Here is a 15,432-nt window from a genome sequence, read left to right on the forward strand (position 1 = left end):
GTCAGGGCAAAGAATTTGAACTTTATTTAATTTACAGGGAGGAGTTCTTAATGATTTTGTGGCAGAATCTGAGATGTTCACTGACCCACAAGTTCCATGGACCTAGACCTTGGAAGTAAGAAAAGTCAAGGCTGAATATGCAGGCTTGGGTACCTGCGCATAGAATTGATGGTTAAGATCAGGTGGAAATACATAAGAATACTGAGGTGGGGAAATGGTTATAATAATGCTGCAAATATCTATATATTTAGGTCTGAAGTAGGGAAAGGAGTCAGCGACTGAAACAGAAAAGATTTATTCAGAATGATAGGGAAGAATATCAGAAAAAATAAGATATTAAAACTGTATTTCCAGAATGAGGGGAAAAGAACATGAGAAAAATAGTATTTACTGTTACCCATTTGATAAGTGTTTTACTTAATGTTCCTCATTTATTCACTGGGATAAATATTACTATTTCCTGTAGATGTGGAAACAGAAGCTTAGAATTTTAAGCCACTTGTTTAAAAGCCACATAGCTAATAGGAGACAGAGTAGAAATTCACACTCGGGTAAGCCAAGCTGAGTGGGCTGAGTGGAAAGTTCTGGTCTGAGACGTCCAAATTCTAGTCCAATTCTGACGGTAACACCCAGGGTGACATTTGGTAAGTCATTTCACTCCCATCAACCTCAGGTTTTTCATAGTTTACTGAGAGCATTGAACTAGATCACTTATTCTGTCACGCTCTTTTTAGTTTTGGTATTTTGATGCCACGCTCTTATAATGTTAGAGTAAATTCTTAAGAGGGTGCATAGGGAATGGATAAAAAATAACAGAACTAGCATAAACAAAAATAACTGTGCCTTCTTTTCACCTGAGTTTGAAGGAAAAAACAAGAAGATGATTCAACAAATTAAGTTTGACAAACTGCCTTTAGGAGGCATAAGAAATTAATCTTCAAAACTGGTTGGTTGCTGGGCTAAGAGGAAGTGGATAACTGAAGATGGCTCTTAGGGTCTAATGAACCATAAATCAATGAGGCTACTTTTGACCTACTACCTTCAAAGTTGAATGCTCCATGGGAACTGTTACAGGAGTTATCAGAGCACTTCCTGCTTTAGCTTTTATACTTATCTTAGAGAAAGGGAGGGAGGAGAAGATGTGTGTAGACAAATCAGCTTCCAAATAAATTTGTTGACAACCTGACAACCTAAGTTCAGGGTCCAACTGGGCAAAAGGTAGAGTCTTCGGAATTTTCACAGTGCACATCTATGGCCTGGAACTTATCAGTGAGCTCCATACTGATGTGAATTCAAACCATGATGGCGCCTTTGACAGACAGCCTGGCAGCCTGATGGAGTGAACAAAGGAATGGCTTGGAGATCAAGCTACATCAGCTCTAGTACATAATTAGTGGAGTGACAGTGAGCAGGATTATTCACATGCATGTGCCTCAGTTTACTCATCTGTACGTGGCTCATAGGTAAAGTCTCCCATCTTAGTGGTCGGTTCTCAAAAGATGTTTAATAAAAGTAGAAGGTTAAATCAAATGATCTGTTAGGCTTTTCTCAAATTCATTAGTATCTGCTATACCTCATTTGTTAAACTTCACAAAAGTATATATTCTCCTTTAATGTCATGGAAGGTTTCAAAAACAATAATATTTCCTAAGGTAAATCAAAGCAATAATAATCTTTAGAATACACTGTTCAAATACGTGCAGAACACTTCTGAGGTTCTGATATGCGTTTAGAGACCTCATCCCCACTCTACCCATGGCCAATCCACTGAAATATCTGAATGTAACTAACTTCTAGTTTTAATGTTTACACCTTTGGAATAAAGACCCAGATGTCAAAGTTCATCATGGACCAAGTTCCCGTCGGGGTGTTTGGGATCATTCACAACCAAAACGCTTGTTCATTTCCCGTTTTCTAAAATAGAACAGATTTGTCTCTGGTTTAAAAATCAATCTTCTTATATTCACATATATGAAAAGAAAGGAGTTTTTTTCCCCCCCCCGAGGTGATTTTGTTTGCCTGTTTGTTTTAATCAGCAGTCTTTAATAATTTACTCAGCCTTATGTCAGAGAAAGTCTGTGGCAGTGTGGAATTCAACCTTAGAGCAAGGTTCTCCCCTGTTCCCGAGACAACTGTACAGCTAACTGCGAGGAAGAGATGTTGTTTTGAAGCTCCCTTACCCTGGGTCTTTGATGTATTTGGAACAGTTGTCTCTTCAGCAGCAGCCTCTGCGCAGATACTTCAAACAAAATTATGGAGCCTCAAAGTCAGAATTTGAAGACAGCACCACCTTTGACTTTAGGAAGATTTCATATTTCTGAAGATTATGGCTTTCTTCTTCCAAATCCTCTGGTAAGGATAGGGTCTTAAAGCAGGTCAGTATAGCTTTCTTGAGAGGCTGACTTGGGTGTTTGTTTGTTTAATTGATGTGGTCATTAAGAGAGATGCAGTATAAATGCCAAGTCATTGATTTGGGACAGATAATACAAATAAGGCACAGTGTGATTACCAACAAAGGCGAAGTGACCGCTACAGCAGGGGATAGAGCAAATGGAATGTTTTAATGTCAGTTTTTTTTTTTTTTAATGGATTGTCAATCATTCCAGCAAATTCATGAGCAAATGTGCAGTTATCAAAAAAAAAAAAAAGAGAGAGAGAGAAAGAGAGAGAATTTAGATAAAGATCAATTATATGAGTAAATCAGTTTATCTTGACTTGCTAGTGGGAGAGAAAAGAGAACACAAGGGACCCTGGCTGTATTCGAGGTTCGTAGGAGGGATTAGATATTCACAGAAATTGCTGAGAAGAGGAAAGAACCTTCGAGGACAAACAGCACCTATTTCTTTCTTTTTTTAAAATTTATTTATTTATTTATTTTTGGCTGCGTTGGGTCTTCGTTGCTGTGCACGGGCTTTCTCTAGTTGCAGCGAGCGGGGGCTACTCTTCGCTGTGGCGCGCTGGCTTCTCATTGCGGTGGCTTCTCTTGTTGCGGAGCATGGGCTCTAGGTGCGTGGGCTTCAGTAGTTGTGGCGCACAGGCTCAGTGGTTGTGGCTCGCGGGCTCTAGAGCGCAGGCTCAGTAGTTGTGGTGCATGGGCTTTGTTGCTCCGCGGCATGTGGGATTTTCCTGGACCAGGGCTCAAACCTGTGTCCCCTGCATTGGCAGGCGGATTCTTAACCACTGCCCCACCAGGGAAGACCCAGTACCTATTTCTTAATTGTTCTTAAGGCTCAACCTGTAATGCAATTCCTTTAATGGTCTGGTCTAAAATGTCAACACTTTAATGGTCAGGTCTAAAATGTCAACACTTTAATGGTCAGGTCTAAAATGTCAAAACCTCAAGAGTCCTTAGAAACCATAGCTGAAGGCCAGAAGTTCTTGCCCAAAGTTATATTACTGGAAAAAGCAGAAGTAGTACTCAGGACTCTTGACACCTTTTTTCTACTACATTCTAAATAAGGGCCAAGCCTACTCAGCTAAGAATCTAGCGATCCAAAGTTACAATCACTGCAGTCATTTATTAGATCCAGTTTTTCCTTCTAGGGGTCTAATAGGGGGTTTAACTGTGATTAATGAATGATCTGGTGTTTAATGAGCTTTTATGGAATACCTTCTTCTGAGTGTGAATAGAAGAGTAAAAATGAAGATAGGATCTATTTGCTGATCCCAAAAGCCCTCTGTAGAGCTGTTAGTTGTGAGACCAAGTCACAGATCTGCAAGTAACTTGAGCATTAAAAGTAATGACTCTCGGGTGTTATGCAGAGGAGGGTTGTGGCCCAGAACACTGGACTGTGTTCTCTGACCCTGCCACTAGGGTGACCAAGAATGTCCATTTGCTAGAGGCCGAAGGGGATTCCAAGATGCAGGACTTTCCATGGTAAACCAGGAAAGTCCTGGGCAAAACAGAATTATTTAGTCACCCTAAGTTTCACTTACTAACTCTTGTGACCTAGAATGAACCACCAGCATCGCCTGACCCTCAGTTTTCACATGTACTTGGAGAGATTTAGTGTACCGCCTGCCACTGGACTGCTATGGAGTATGAAAGCACTTCCATAAATCCAGTGGAAGGTTAGAAGCCAGTTTGCACAACCCTCAGTCCAGTGCTTATTCAGAATTCCATTCTGTGTGTATAACTTGATTCAGGAATATTTCCATCATCCCTAGTTCACAAGGAAGAGTCGGTCAATGGGCCAACACTCAATTATTGGGATTAAATATATACACTGAGCTGAGAAAAATAATATTAAAAGTATGTAAACATTGGGTAGGGCCACCATGATTGTGTTCCTTTCTTTGCTGTTTCCTTTCTTATAAATAAGAAAACCAGACGGGAAACGAAATCAACATCAAGTGTTTGTGACTTTCTGAGAAAACACAGGACTCTATCTGTCCTGTGGTTTGGTTGATGGATACTCCTTAGAAGAAATTTCCATTCTGGAGCTCAGAATTTCCTGGCAAACTGGGTCTACTCTCACAGTCATGTGTCAGAGTTCTAAAGAATGCAATTCTTTGTTTCAGTTTTAATTTTCTCTCACTTGTGGAAGAATTTTAAACATCTCCCTTTCTGGGAAGAGGTAAGGGAAGAGAGTTTACATCAGAATCTGCCTCAGTTTACTCAACTGATCAGGAGAGAATCTCTCACCCATGACCAGATAACAGTGGTGTTGCAATAGATCGCAAATTGAGAAATACCAGCCACTGACTTTGCTAAGGGCATGAGTAGGCTTTGTTTGCCTTTACATAAGCGATGGGGTGGCTATTCCTTCATGTCAATGAGCCCAGACATACTCTTTCAGCAAGCTTGGTTGTTTACCATAAATACTTAAAGCATGTGAGTGTAATCATGTACCACAGGTAGTAAATATTTTGTTATATTTCAATGATTTTATGGCTATTGGACCAATCTGTATGCTATTTCTAATAGCATTTTTATGACCAAAACTAACAAATATCGGAAACGGTTCTGATTTTTAATAACAACAGAAAAGAAAAGAAAACACAGTCAAACTAATGAATAAGCAATCATTCTGGCTTTGGGGGAAGGGGCTGACTTGGTTTCAAATACTCTATCCCACTGTTTCTATAAACTCTCAAACATCTCCAGGGTCTAATGTTTCAGTGAGGAAAATGTATACCTTTCAGACCCACGTCCATAAGGAAGCCACAGAAATCCCTTGCCAGATCGTGTGTCTGTTGTGTACGTGTGTTCGTGTGGGTGCGTGGGTGAGGAGTAATTTTTCTTTAGACATAAAGAATGTGAGGAAATTTGCTTGGCAGGAAGGGAGGAACCGAGATCGTTTATAGCAGGAGATTAGATTGGAGTGAGACCAAGGGAACTCAAACATTAGGCTCAGGAATTTGGATTTCATGCGTCTAGTAAGCAACAATGCCCTGGTGTGTGAATTTATTCCTAGCAGAAAGTTAAGTGCAGGGTGGGTTCCAGCAATGGTTTCTGAACTGCATATCAAAATTAGCTGGGAAGCTTAAAAATTACTGACGCCAGAACCCCAGCCAGGAGTTAATTCAGAACCTCTAGCCTAACTAGCTCGGTACTTGAAAATGACAGAATACGTAAAGGACAATGCAGGTCCAGGTGAGGGATGAGGGGCTACACGTAGGAGGTTGTTTGTGGAAAGAAAGGTGTCATAACTATGAGAAACAGTGAGAAGAGCTTGGAAGTAGTTTAACTACTAAAACAAAGGAAAGGGAAAAACAAAACAAAAGCAAATTGTAAGGATGCCATAGAGCAGAAGAAAAGGAATCGGGATGCTGGGAACCTTGTTCTGTATAGCGGCCAAGCAATGATTTAGGAAAAATAAAGTCATATATGCTCTCCTGTCGTAATTCAAAGCACTTGAGAGAAGCAGTGGACTCCAGCTGCTTAGAAGGAAGAGTAGAAAAATAATTAACACAGGAGGCTACAGTTTTCTTTTTAATTTTTTAAAAATCTTTTAAAAAAATTTTTGGCTGCTTTGGGTCTTTGTTGCTGCTTGGGCTTTCTCTAGTTGCGGCGAGCGGGGGCTACTCTTCGTTGAGGGGTGCGGGCTTCTCATTGCAGTGGCTTCTCTTGTTGCGGAGCACGGGCTCTAGGGGCGCGGGCTTCAGTAGTTGTGGCATGCGGGCTCAGTAGTTGTGGCTCGCCGGCTCTAGAGCGCAGGCTCAGTAGTTGTGGTGCACGGGCTTTGTAGCTCCATGACATGTGGGATCTTCCCAGACCAGGGATCCAACCCGAGTCCCCTGCATTGGCAGGCGGATTCTTAACCACTGCGCCACCAGGGAATTCCCAGGAGGCTATAGTTTTCAAATAGGAAGTATAGGTAGGAAGAAATCTGATATTTCCCTGAGAAAATATTGCCATCTCTGCTAGTGTCTGGGGTATATATGCCTGATCATGTCAAATGAGATTTGAGGCAATGATGGTTATGTTACTAATATATATATTAGTATATCTACTATATTGTGGAGATAGACACAAAGAGATCAGATTTCAGAAGACTTAGTGGAGATCAATAAAGAAAGATGTGTTTGTGGGTGGGAACGTTTGGATGGTACGTGGATTTCCATGCCAAAGTTAAGGAACCGAGAGAAAAGGTGAGGCGAGCCAATGGGGAAATGGGTGGACGACGGAGATAAGAAAGTGGGAATGGAGACAGCCAAGAGGGTCCTCTAGAAACTGGGATTTGAAGCAGTGAAACACCTTAGAGTCTTCTCCCTCAGGATATCTAAGCTGTAGAAAAACTTAAGACAACATGCGGAGAGGTGAGCTGAGAGATCTAAGAAAGGACCGAAAAATCACGCATCGGAAAATACATACCTGCTATTTTCAGTCCAAAGGAGCCTCCGGGAATGAATTAATTTCCTAGGGCTGTTGTCACAAATTACCACAAATTTTGGTGGCTTAAAGCAAGAGAAATGTATTCTCTCTGAGCTCTCGAGGGCAGAAGTCTGAAATCAGGGTGTCAGCAGCAAACTCCCCCTCCAAAGTCTCTCGGGGAGAATTCTTCCTTGCCTCTTCCATCTTCTCGTGGCTCCAGGCATTCCTTGCTTCTGGCAGAAGAACTCCACTGTCTACCTCCATCTTCACATGGCCCTCTTCTCTGTGACTGCATCTTCTCCCCTTCTCTCTCTCTGTCTTCTCTTATAAGGACACATGTCATTAGATCCATCCTAATGTTGGATGTTCTCACCTTGTGATCAACTAAATGACATCAGCAAAGAACCTTTTCCAAATAAGGTCACGTTCACAGTCTCCAAGTGGACATATCTTTGGGGGAGGAAGGGGGTTGGCATGCACCATTCAACCCCCTACAGACAGTGAGGCGGAAAGATAAAGAATTAGAGGGAGGGAGACCCTGGGCAATGGAAACCGAAGCGTTGTCTTGTCCTGAGATTCCCAAAGCTGACCATACAGGAGGGTGAAAGGTAGCAAAACGAGAGGGTGCAAAACACAAAATGGTAAAGGAAACGTGAGGACACAGTTAAATAATGACTGGCTTTGTCCCATATTGTTAACTCATGTTCACCAGTATGACCTCGATGTTCTGAAGAAAAGTCACGCTCTGCTGTAAAACTGTAGCGTTGAGGTCAGAGAAAAGCTAGCATATGAGAAAACATCATAGGGGCAAAGGGTAGACAGCTAAGCTAGCCCACATGTGCTCAAGGTCCAGCCTTGTTTTTTAAATGTCAGCACAGTAATTACATGACCACAGCTGCAGAGGAAAGGAGTCTTCTCTCTTGCATAAATATAAAAGGATAATCTAGAATCACGTTTCTGAAACTGTGGCCTATGGAGTGGGGAGACGGAAGAGGAGCAAAGATACACTCCTGAGGGTGCATAAATACTAAGATTCTTAATTTTGTGTTTTGATTTTATAACTAGATATAGAAATTTCACAATTTCACAATATAGAAATGTCACAGAGATAACTTGCAATTGAAAGACATTTTCCATAAAATAAGATTTTAGTTTCTTTCTTCCTTTTTTCCAACTGAGGTCTTTGGATTCTTGGGAAATTATTCTCTGGGATCCATGAAAATTATTCCTTTAAGGCAATTCTATACACTACTCTAGTTGAGAAATAGTAGATAGTTAATATGACAAATTCTGGTTAATGGCATAGACAACACTGTAATAGTCATACTGATTTGAAGTCTAGCTAAATCTCTTACCAGTTTTAAAACTAACAGGTCATATTTGATCTCTTTTAACCTATTTTCCTTGTGTGAGGCTAATACGTCACAGGCATACTAGGAAGATCAAAGTAGGAAATCTACCACGTAAAACCCCTTATAATTCTGACACTCTGTGGTTTGAGTCTAGAACTAAATACTAGGTCAGGTCCAGCTCTGGGTCCTATTGACAAGAGGATAAGTTATTACTATATAACCTAGATTTTCTAAACCATGACCAATTTGAGAAGGACTATTTTATCACATTTCATATTATAATGTCAATATTTATCATACTAGGTGTCTTAATTTGATTTTGAAACATACAATTGTTGTAAATATCTCCCAACCGCTTTTAATCACATCTTATGACCCCATTATTGATAAAAATAAATCTTTCCATTATATATAATATCAGGTTAATGTGTACCATAAATTGACTATCCTCTGCTTGAAATCTTACTTCACAATTCTTTTTACGATTATTTACTTTATTATTAATCTTTAGAAATTGGGAGACTGCTAAAATATGGTGGCTCGTCATGAGTCACAAGATTTTTAAGAAAAACATTCTAAATGTGACTATTTTCTTACCAACTTAATAAATTCACATCAAATACAAAGTGGAAAAAATTTTTTAAGTAGGAAACTGATTATTCATAGCTCCACCACAAAATCAAAATACCTTAGTTGTCTGGGGGTAATTTATCTAAAGGTGTGTATGTTTGGGTATGTATTTGTGTATGTGTGTGTGTCCGTGTGTTTGCAAAGCTACAAAATTGTAATTCTGTTGCATATCCAAACCTGCATTGTGCGTTTTTTAACTCAATGCTATAAAATAAAACTTTGCCTGAAATTAATCAGTCTTAATAATATAATTTTAATGGTTTCATTAAAACCCACTTGCATGATAAAGCATTGCAATTTAAATGGCATTAGACATTTAGTTAATTTCAATTTTCTCGCTTTATGAATACAGCTGATGTATAAAACTTCTGATGCTTTCATTCAAACCAAATAGTTCTCACAAAAATTGCATATCTCCTTCCTAAAAGTAACTTGTAATCACGAGCTAATTTTGAGGGCATTTGTTTAGGATGTTTCCCCATCCTTCATTCTAACCTCCAGACATTCACTCTATCTCTCTAGTGTCAAATTAATGTCCCTCCCCGATCTACTATTTCTTCAATTTTTTCACTGGAATTTTGTTTATTGTTTCAAGCTAGTGCATATTTTTCACTACTTTGTATGTTTAAGGGCACTTAGGTTACAGATGTGAATTAATGTGAACTCTGTACTCCCAGACTAAAGAAAATTTTGAAAGAGTATGAGACCAGAACAAAAGATGTGGGCCCCCTAGGTGGATGAATTAATTTGGTGTCAACGAAGAGTTTTTAATATTTGTCCAGGCTTTATTATAGAAACACTTGAGCTCTCATTCTGGGTGGAGTGGTGGCAGAGGCGGTGAACCCCTCTCTGTAACAGCTGCTGTCCAAAGCTACTGAACTTCAGTCCCAAACCTGTTTACATCCCCCAGGAAAAAGCAAAAAAAGAGGAAAAGTAAAGAAAAGAAAACCTTATCATTGCCAAGTTCCATCTTAGCAGGCATTTCAGCAACCATTTATTGTTACTTTGGTATGCCCTCAAGCAGCTTATCAAAATATTCTCACCAAACCTTTCCTATACTTTTTCTGGGTTTTTCTGATTTTATGTATAGTAATAACTTCCTGATATCAAAATATACTCATAGTAATGCTCAATATGGATTTGTCTTTCAATATGCTATTGAATTCAATTTGATACTATTTTATTTAAGAATTGCCTTTTTGTATTCTTACACCACAGTAGTGTTATTACGTCAAGGGCTAGTCCTGGGGGTCTGTTATCTTCACAAGATGCATTAGGTGCTTTGTCCTCTGTGTCTATGCTCTGGAACAGATAATATATCACCATTCTTAAGACTGGAAAAATTTTAGGTGGTAAGTTTTTAATTATATTTTTCATTTCCTCTGTGCTTATTGGTCTATTTAGATTTCATACTTCTAGGCAAAAAAAAAAAAAAAAAATTCATCTTTTAAAATTTTCCAAGTGGGGTTTTAATTCAGATTTTCAAAGTATTAGCAAAATTTATTGATAGCATTCTCCTATATTTCATTAAGAATGGAGTTTTTCTTATTTCCTATGGTAACCTTCTTATAATATATAATAAGAGTAGTAATTATTATTTAATAGGTGCTCACTTTGTGCTAGGCCTTGTGTTAACTGCACATTTCCCATTTGAGTCTCACAGTAATCTTCACTCTCAAATGACTCATGTGATAATTAAGGAGTTCAGCCCTGTCTCTGAAAACTGTCTTTTAGCTACCCACCTTTCTCTTTTCCACCCTAGTCCAATCCACCACTATTTCTCCCTGGACTATTGCCTTGTAACCCGTCTTCTTATTTCCCCTCTTGCCCAACTATAACACAGTCCCCGCATGGCAGTCAGAGTGACCCTTTAAAACAAAAATCAAATCACATCACTCCACTCTTTAGAACAAAGTCCTATGTTTTAGTGTAGCCTCCAAGGCCCTCTCATGCCGCTTACCCATCTCTTCAAAGTCATCTAATATCTTTCTCCTCTTTAGTTTGCAGCGATTACACATCAGCCTCTTTCCATTGAAACTTGTCTTTTATTTCACTTAAAACCCTCTCCTTCACATTCTACTCTGTCCCATAGTTTACATTCTAATTTTTATGATCATAATATTGTCACCCAACTTTCCTTTGTCGACGTTTGCCTGCTTTAATTTCACTTAAACTTTCATTTTTTAAACTTTATTTTCTTAACCAGAAGCTGGTTTCATTAACTTAATCAGTGCTAATACAGTTTATTGTTTCTATAAAATACATTATTTTTTAAAAAGTCTGTTCTTTTCTAGATTATAAATGTGTTGAGAAGAATTATCCAAAATAGAGCAAAAGGAGGGCTGAGTTTTATTTAGTACCATCCGGAGACCTGTCTAACTAAGCAGTCTCACCTTAGGATGACTTAATTACCTAAGGGATGCTCCTTTTTTGACATGCTGCTTACTATTGATTAGGACAGAATCTCTGAAGCTACGTATTAACTTGCAGATTTTTGTTCAAAAGAGCTGCCAGTGATTTCTGTTGAGTAGAAAATAAAACCCTAAAGCTTGTGATTGTTCTGCCATATAGGACATTAACCAATTACTATGTCTTTACCTTAGCAATTTAATTTTAACATACTTTTTTCAAAACTCTAAACACTTCAGTTTATCAAGTGCTTTTGAACAAATTGGACCGTCCTCTGAGTTCCTCATTCATAAACTAAATATATTTTGGACACACATTCCATATTTGCATGAGTCTTTTTTTTTAACTTTTTGAAAATTGTACTTTGACAGATATAAAAAAAAAAAGTGCAGAAAAAGAATAACATCAAATAGGAAACTGAAAAAATAGAAAAGAAGGCCATAGATTTTATTATTTGTGTCCATCCCACTTCTGGGTCTTCTGATTATTGGAATGAGGGGAAGAAAAACATGTAAAGTTTCTTTCGATTTCTTGTCCCCTTGTACTAACCATCTCTGCAGTCACCATTCTCCATGTGTTTACTCTCAGGAGGTACTGGAAAGTACACTGAACTCTGAGTCAGAAGAGGTTTGACCTGACCACCGACCAGATGCGTAAACTTGGGAAAGTTATAAAACTTCTCTGGCTTGAACTTCCTCTATTTTGAAATGCAAATAATGAGATAATCTATCCTAACTCACAACACAAGCGTAGATAGATGAAAGATGTAAGCACCAACAATTAAACTAGAAATTCTCTAAAAGAAACGATATTGGGATGGGAAGAACTTTCTAAGCATAATCGAAAACCCAATGGCATAAATGAAAATGTTGGTTCATTTGACTACCCTGGTATGAATGGCATTTCACACCCGCACACAAAACGCAATGACCAAAGCATGACAAGATATTCAAACTCATTAATAATCACAGAAATGTAAATTTAAACAATAAAATGATAGCATACAAAATTTCTGGAAAACCACTCAAACTTCCAAGGGTCATCATTGCTAGATGAGAGGATGAGAATAAGAATAATTTTACTTCCCACTTGATAAATTTTGTGCTTTTTGACTGTCTTGCCATAAATATTGATTACATTATTTTAATCATTTCTGAGAAAGGTATATTTTTGGATGGTTCTTTTATTGTTATTAAAGATTGAAATAATTATAGAATTTTAGTGCAGATAATACATATTATATCTTTAAAAATAATAAAAATGTTTGGTGATGCTCTATTGTTAGATTCATATATAAACTGGCACTCCCATTATATATTACATACTATAAATGTGATTATAAATTCATGTAACTTTTCTGTAAGAAAACCAAGAAGTAGCTCTTAACCTTTCCATGTGCAAAATCTTTAATCCAGTAAATCCACATTTATAAATTTGTCCTAATAATGAGAAAACATCTAAAAACACATGTATAAGGATGACTCTTTCAAACTTGTTAATGATAGTGAAAAATTGTAAGCAATTACCAATATTCATTAATAGAATATTGAAATTGTATATAGGTTTTGAAATAGCTGTGATAGATACGTATTAACTAATACCAAAAGGGGTGCTATTTAGTGAAAAACTCATCAGCTGATCCTGTCTCCCCATACTGTAACTTAAAACAAAATCTGGCAATCAAAAAGTAAGTAACATAATTCAATATTTTATTCAGTCTCTAGAGGAAAATCCCGCTGGAAGGGTGAGTACATTTTATTTTTTAACATCTTTATTGGAGTATAATTGCTTTACAATGTTGTGTTAGTTTCTGTTGTATAACAAAGTGAATCAGCTATAGGTATACATATATCCCCATATCTCTTCCCTCTTGCATCTCCCTCCCACCCTCCCTATCCCACCGCTCTAGGTGGTCACAAAACACTGAGCTGATCTCCCTGTGCGATGCGGCTGCTTCCCACTAGCTATCTGTTTTACATTTAGTAGTGTATATATGTCCATGCTACTCTCTCACTTTGTCCCAGCTTACCCTTCCCCCTCCCCGTCCTCAAGTCCATTCTCTACGTCTGTGTCTTTATTCCTGTCCTGCCCCTAGGTTCATCAGAACCATTTTTTTTTAGATTCCATATATGTGTGTTAGCATATGGTATTTGTTTTTCTCTTTCTGACTTACTTCACTCTGTATGACAGACTCTAGGTCCATCCACCTCACTACAAATAACTCAATTTCGTTTCCTTTTATGGCTGCGTAATATTCCATTGTATATATGTGCCACATCTTCTTTATCCATTCATCTGTCGATGGACACTTAGGGTGAATACATTTTTAATGGATTATGAACTAGCTTTACAATCCTTTCTCCCTTTCCTTCGGGGTCCCCACATCAGTGGTTTTCAAACTTTGGGGTACATTAGCTTCACCTACAGGGCTTGCTAAAGCACAGGCAGCTGGTTTCAGGTTCAGTACGTCTGGGGTAGAACCCGACAATTTGCATGTCTAACAAGTTTCCACATCATGCTGCTGCTGCTGGATGAGAACCATACTCGGAGAACCCAGAGGTTCTCAAAGCTCATGGTTTTCTTATATTTGTGGGGTGATACCAGAGTCCAAAGGCTAGAACTGTTTAGAGAAGGGAGAGGATGAAGAGGAGGAAGGAAAAGAAGCCTCTAGGAATCTAAGGGGAAAGAAAAAGAGATATTCCAGAATAGAGTGTTGCTTAGGTTGAGGCAAAATGTAGTATTTACGGATTCCCATGCAAGCCAGGAAGCAGAAATCCAGGATGCTTTAATTTTGTTTTTGGCTGTTCATCATGGCTTGCAGGATCGTAGTTCCCCAAACAGTGATGGAACCTGGGCCACCGCAGTGAAAGTGCCAAGTCCTAACCACTAGACTGCCAGGGAATTCCCCAGGATGCTCTAATTTAATTCTCAGAATACGATCCCCTCTCTAGGCATCAAAGAAGGAAGGACAGATTTAGTTACAGCTTTTCTTCAAACCCACTTTAAAAGGCCCTTCTGAATACTCGGAGTCTGCTTCTGTGATTTTCTTTTGTAAATATTATATTCCTTTGTCTCTGTAGCTGCATTCAGTTTTTGTTCGTAAAACATATGCAGCACATAGATGAGAGGAAAAACAAGTTGCCAGTTCAGAGTCAGTTTGCCATAAATCTCTCTGCCTTTATGTGTGCGAGCGTTCTCAGCTGGGCCACTGCTCTGTAAATCCCCAAACTTGGGTCAATTAGCAGCTTTCTTCAATTCTGCACGACTGCTGAGCTCTGCTAGGGAAAATTATGCCATTATGCTTATAAATGTTCTCTCTGGGAGAAGAGCAGGGAAGCATAGTGGACTCTATCTACCTCTCAGAAGCTGAGGTACTGGATGACGAATGCATGCGGAGAACAGGGTGTGATTTCCTCTTTGTGAATATCTGTATTGTTGGGACCCAGGACAAGTCACCCCCCAATATGCCTCAATGCATATTGATTATTTTGGGTGAAAGTTACTTAAGAAACAGTCAATTTAAGAGGAAATTTGACCCTCTTCTCTGTCTCCCTAAAAGCAGGAAATAAATCTCTCCTATGAAAGGTACCCTCCCCGCATCTGGAGATAGGACACCACCCTTACCACCAGAGGTAGGGAATTCAAGCCGAGAAGCCTGAATAAATAAAACCCTGTTACTTCTTTAATTGACGACCCCAAGACCAAACTCTGTTTAGATAAGCACCTGAAGCCTAAGTTTCTTTGTCTTGTCCATTCCTCACAGATTTATTGGCTCTTTGTCTACAAAGTATAAAAGCCTGCTTTGGCCACTTCTTAGGTCCCATTTCTATGAGACCTCTGTACACACAAACTAAAATTTCTTTCTTTTTCTCCTGTTAATCTGTTTTGTGTCAATTTTATTGACTCCTGACGCAAGAACTCAAGAGGAGTAGAGGGTAACATCTCCCCCTCCTGCACAATATCTATATTAAAGATGTTAAATTGTGATGTTTGGTGTAATTTGATTTGTTGGGAAAGCTAGTAAAGGGTGCCCAATTTGTCCTAAATTGATTCAGGAGCAAAGATAGGAAGCAGAGGATTAAATAAAGTCTATAATTTTCAAAGATTGTGTGTTGGATGTTAGATTCACCCAGTTTTATTTTAGATTCTGAGAGACAGAGGATCTCCAACAAGTGACTTATTGGTAACTTACAGATCTACGGCACTCCAAACTTATAGTTTTCA

The 15,432-nt window shown here is 38.6% G+C and overlaps 1 protein-coding gene across 6 annotated transcripts in view; it reads left to right on the top strand.

The window, feature by feature from the left end:
• The first annotated feature begins 18 nt into the window (after positions 1-18).
• Positions 19-15,432, top strand: part of IDO2 (indoleamine 2,3-dioxygenase 2) — a 47,346-nt gene continuing 31,932 nt past the window's right edge. For 2 of the 6 annotated variants that reach the window (XM_082444176.1, XM_082444177.1), the window contains exon 1: positions 27-2,352. In XM_082444176.1, the coding sequence (XP_082300302.1) occupies positions 2,254-2,352 (99 nt within the window). In that variant the 5' untranslated portion in view covers positions 27-2,253. Of the gene's footprint in view, positions 2,376-15,432 lie in introns of all 6 variants that reach the window. The other 4 variants (XM_082444181.1, XM_082444178.1, XM_082444180.1 and 1 more) reach the window with 4 other exon arrangements.

The sequence above is a fragment of the Balaenoptera physalus genome (assembly GCF_965194825.1).
Source record: "Balaenoptera physalus genome assembly, chromosome: 21".
Classification (NCBI taxonomy): Eukaryota; Metazoa; Chordata; class Mammalia; order Artiodactyla; family Balaenopteridae; genus Balaenoptera; species Balaenoptera physalus.